This window comes from Myotis davidii, unplaced genomic scaffold (genome assembly GCF_000327345.1).
Source record: "Myotis davidii unplaced genomic scaffold, ASM32734v1 scaffold1055, whole genome shotgun sequence".
NCBI classification, from domain to species: Eukaryota; Metazoa; Chordata; class Mammalia; order Chiroptera; family Vespertilionidae; genus Myotis; species Myotis davidii.
In genome coordinates, this window is record NW_006286477.1 from 875,170 (window position 1) to 878,810 (window position 3,641).

General features: G+C 62.4%; 1 protein-coding gene across 1 annotated transcript in view; it reads left to right on the top strand.

Annotated features, from left to right (window-relative positions):
- Positions 1-3,641, top strand: part of BTBD16 (BTB (POZ) domain containing 16) — a 40,004-nt gene that overhangs the window by 27,236 nt on the left and 9,127 nt on the right. The window contains exon 7 of the mRNA XM_015560161.1: positions 158-277. Within this exon, the coding sequence (XP_015415647.1) occupies positions 158-277 (120 nt within the window). The remainder of the gene's footprint in view (positions 1-157; positions 278-3,641) is intronic.

Consider the following 3,641-nt stretch of genomic DNA (forward strand, 5'->3'; position numbering starts at 1 on the left):
GGCTCAGGGATGGTTCCCAAAGACGCCCCTTCCCCCGGCTGCCTGCAGGCCAGCGCCTTGGCCGCGTTCCCGGACGCGCTGCTCCCTCTCGGTGCCTGACCGTGGGCGTGGTTTCTGCCGTTCCTGACATGTCCCCTCCGTCTTTTATTTTGCCCAGATTGTTCGTTTTCAGCGAGTTCCACCTTCTGAAGACGCTGCTCTTGTGGGTGTACCTGCAAGTGAACCCGCAGCTGCTGGTGCTGCCCACCCACGAGGACATGATGACCTTCTTCAGCAGGTGACGGGGAGGGCGCGGCGGCGACGGCGCTCCAGGCGCCTTCTGTTTGCTCACAGTGTTGGGGGGGGCGCCCCGGTGATGGCAGAGTGCGGGGCCGGGGTTGTGGGAGGCCTTCGCCCCAGCGAAGCCCTGAGAAAGAGAATGACATGCCGGTGAGGGAATATTGACGCGATCTCGGGCTCCTGAGGACGTTCTCTGTGCCAGTGAAGGAGAAGGCACTCCTCTCGGGAGAATGACCGTCCCACGCCACCCCCACCTCACGCCTGAAACGCGCCTACGTCAGACCATCATTTAAGCGAAAAAGAACACGCTATATAATAAAAGGATAATGTGCAAATCGACCCCACAGCGGGACAGCCGGTCGCTATGACGCGCCCTGACCACCAGGGGCAGATGCTGAAGGCAGGAGCTGCCCCCTGCTGGTCAGTGAGCTCCCACAGGGCAGCACTGCTCAGCCAGAAGCCGGGCTCACGGCTGGCGAGTCCAGTGGTGGTGGCGGGAGCTTCTACGGCCTCTGTGGCAGTGGCGGTGCTTAGGAGCAGCCAGCTGGCGGGCAGACATCCCCTGGGGGCTCCCGGACTGCGAGAGGGCGCAGGCCGGGCTGAGGGACCCCCCCCCAAGTGCACGAGTCTGTGCACCGGGCCTCTCGTGACCGCACAGCGAGCACCATTGGTGACGCCTCCTGGAGGCAGGGATCTGCCGAACTTCTCCGTGTGATCTTGTTTCATCTGCACGCTCCTCGCTCCTCGGGGCTGGTCTTATTATTCCCATTCTCCAGATGAGGAAACTGAGGGAGAGACGGGCCCCTTACCAGCGGCCAGACGCGCACAGTAAGGGATGGAGTCTGCCCGTCACCCAGGGCCGCCGAGTCCAAGAGGCTTTGCTCCCGATCCCAGAGGCCGGGGTTCCTCTCGGTGCGGGTCTGGCTGGCTCCGGCAGCTCCCGGGACAGCACGGCGTCCAGAGGTCCTGAGGCTGCCTCCAGGCAGAGAGTTAGGGAATTGCTGCTCCTGTCCCCTGCGGGGTCCCTGTCCCCGCCTGTGAGTGGCGAACGCGGGTGTAGTGGGGACCAGCCACCGGGGACCAGGGTGCGGAGAGGTGACCTCGGGAGTTACTGGGCCCCTCGGTGTCTCTGTAGCCGCTGCTGACACGGAGTGAAGGTGCCCACACCCCGAGCTGCTCGGAGCCCAGGCGCGGGGAGCTTTCCCTGGGGCACCCGTGCGCCGTGTCCCCGCGGCCGCGGTTCCTGCCTCGTTATGACGGGAAAGCGGCCATTGGCGCCGAACGCTATGTACGTCCTCGGTGTCTGTGTCGTGCGTGTTTTGTTTGTTTTTAATCCTCACCCGAGGATATTTTTCCATCGATCTTTTCTGGGGAAAAGTGGAAAAGAGAGGGAAGGACAGGGAGACAGCCATGTGAGAGAAACACACTGATTGGCTGCCTCCTGCGACCAGGGCTCAGGCCGGGGAGGAGCCTGCAACCGTCACACATGCCCTTGACCAGAATCGAACCTGGGACCCATCCGTCCACAGGCCGGCACTCAACCACTGAGCCGCACCGGCCAGGGCTCATCATTTGCTTTGAACCAGTTGTTGTATCCTCCCCTCTTCACGTTTAAAGGCCCAGAGGCCGCGTTTCCTGTCACGCTCACAGGACGAGTCGCCGCCTGGCTCTGGCTTAGCCTCAGACGGCACCGTCTCAGGACCTGGATGGGAGTGAGTCCCCACGCTGGCTCCCTGCGCTGTGGCCTCCGTGACGGACAAGTGGCAGAGAGAGCCACGGTGAACATGGGGTGTCCTCCGTGAATGTGGGGTGTCCTCCGTGAATATGGGGTGTCCTCCGTGAATGTGGGGTGTCCTCCGTGAATATGGGGTGTCCTCCATGAATGTGGGGTGTCCTCCGTGAATAGAGGATGTCCTCTAGGAATGTGGGGTGTCCTCCATGAATATGGGGTGTTCTCTAGGAATGTGGGGTGTCCTCCATGAATGTGGGGTGTCCTCCGTGAATATGGGGTGTCCTCCGTGAATGTGGGGTGTCCTCCGTGAATATGGGGTGTCCTCTCTGTGAAGTGGGGTGTCCTCCGTGAATATAGGATGTCCTCTAGGAATGTGGGGTGTCCTCCATGAATATGGGGTGTTCTCTAGGAATGTGAGGTGTCCTCCATGAATGCAGGGTATCCTCTGTGAACATGGGGTGTCCTCTGTGAATATTGGGTGTCCTCTGTGAATATGGGGTGTCCTCCGTGAATGTGGGGTGTCCTCCAGGAACATGGAGTGTCCTCAGCGTCCTGGGCTGGGGTCCCCACTGGACCCTGCGAGGAAACCCTTTTCTTTGTTGCTCTTTTTCCACCTGTCACTCATTTGACCGCATTTCCTGCTCCCGAGCTGAGCGCCGGCCGATGGGAAGGGGGGGCAGTGTCTCCACCGCCCAGGGGGCCAGGAGCCTCCTCCAGCTGGTCCTCGCTGCTGCCGAGGACACCGTGTGGGAAGGAAACACCCCCCACTCCCACAGCCTGTGTTCCGGGCAACGGTTATTTTAGAAACACAGACAGCCTGTCCCGCATTAGACGGGACGTTTCCTGCAGGAAACACACCCACACACGTGTGCCGAGTGGCTGCCGTCGCCCACGGAAAAGCCTTCTCTCCGCTCGGCTGGCAGCTGGGGTCCGGGAAAGAGAGAGAGAGAAACATCCATGATGAGAGGGAACCACGGACCGGCTGCCTCCTGCAGGCCCCCCACTGGGGGTCGAGCCCGCAACCCGGGCCTGTGCCCTGACCGGGAATCGAGCCGTGACCTCCTGGTTCCTAGGTTGACGCTCAACCCCTGAGCACGCGGGCGGGTGTAAAAGGACACCTTTAATCAGAGTCTGACACGCCTGCAGAAAAGGGCACCGACCTGAAGTGAAGGGTGAGCTCCCGCGAAGCTCACCCAGAACCCGTCACAGCCCCGGGGCCAGGAGACGGACTTGAACGGCCAGGCAGAGCCTCACCTCGGCCGCCACCCCCCACACTCGCTCTCACTGTGAGACCTGGGCCGAGGGCTCGTTGTTCACGACCCGTAGTGCGTGTCCTGGTGGGTTTAACGGTCTCTCTCGGGCCTGGGAGATGGGCTCGGCGTGGGCTCGCACCGTGAGAGGGGTCACTGGAAGCAGCCAGGCAAGCCAGTGTCCACCCCGTCCAGCTTCCCCGACCCCTGCAGCCAGGTCTCCCCGCCTCTGCCCGTCGGATCTGCAGTCTGGAGAGCTGGCCGAGGCCGCCTCCAGGGAGCCTTCCCGGATTGCAGCTGCACAGACTGGTCTCCTCCTCGGAGCCTCTCTCAGCAGCGAGAGCGTGGCTGGCTGCCTGGGTGTGCACCAGCCGGCGAAC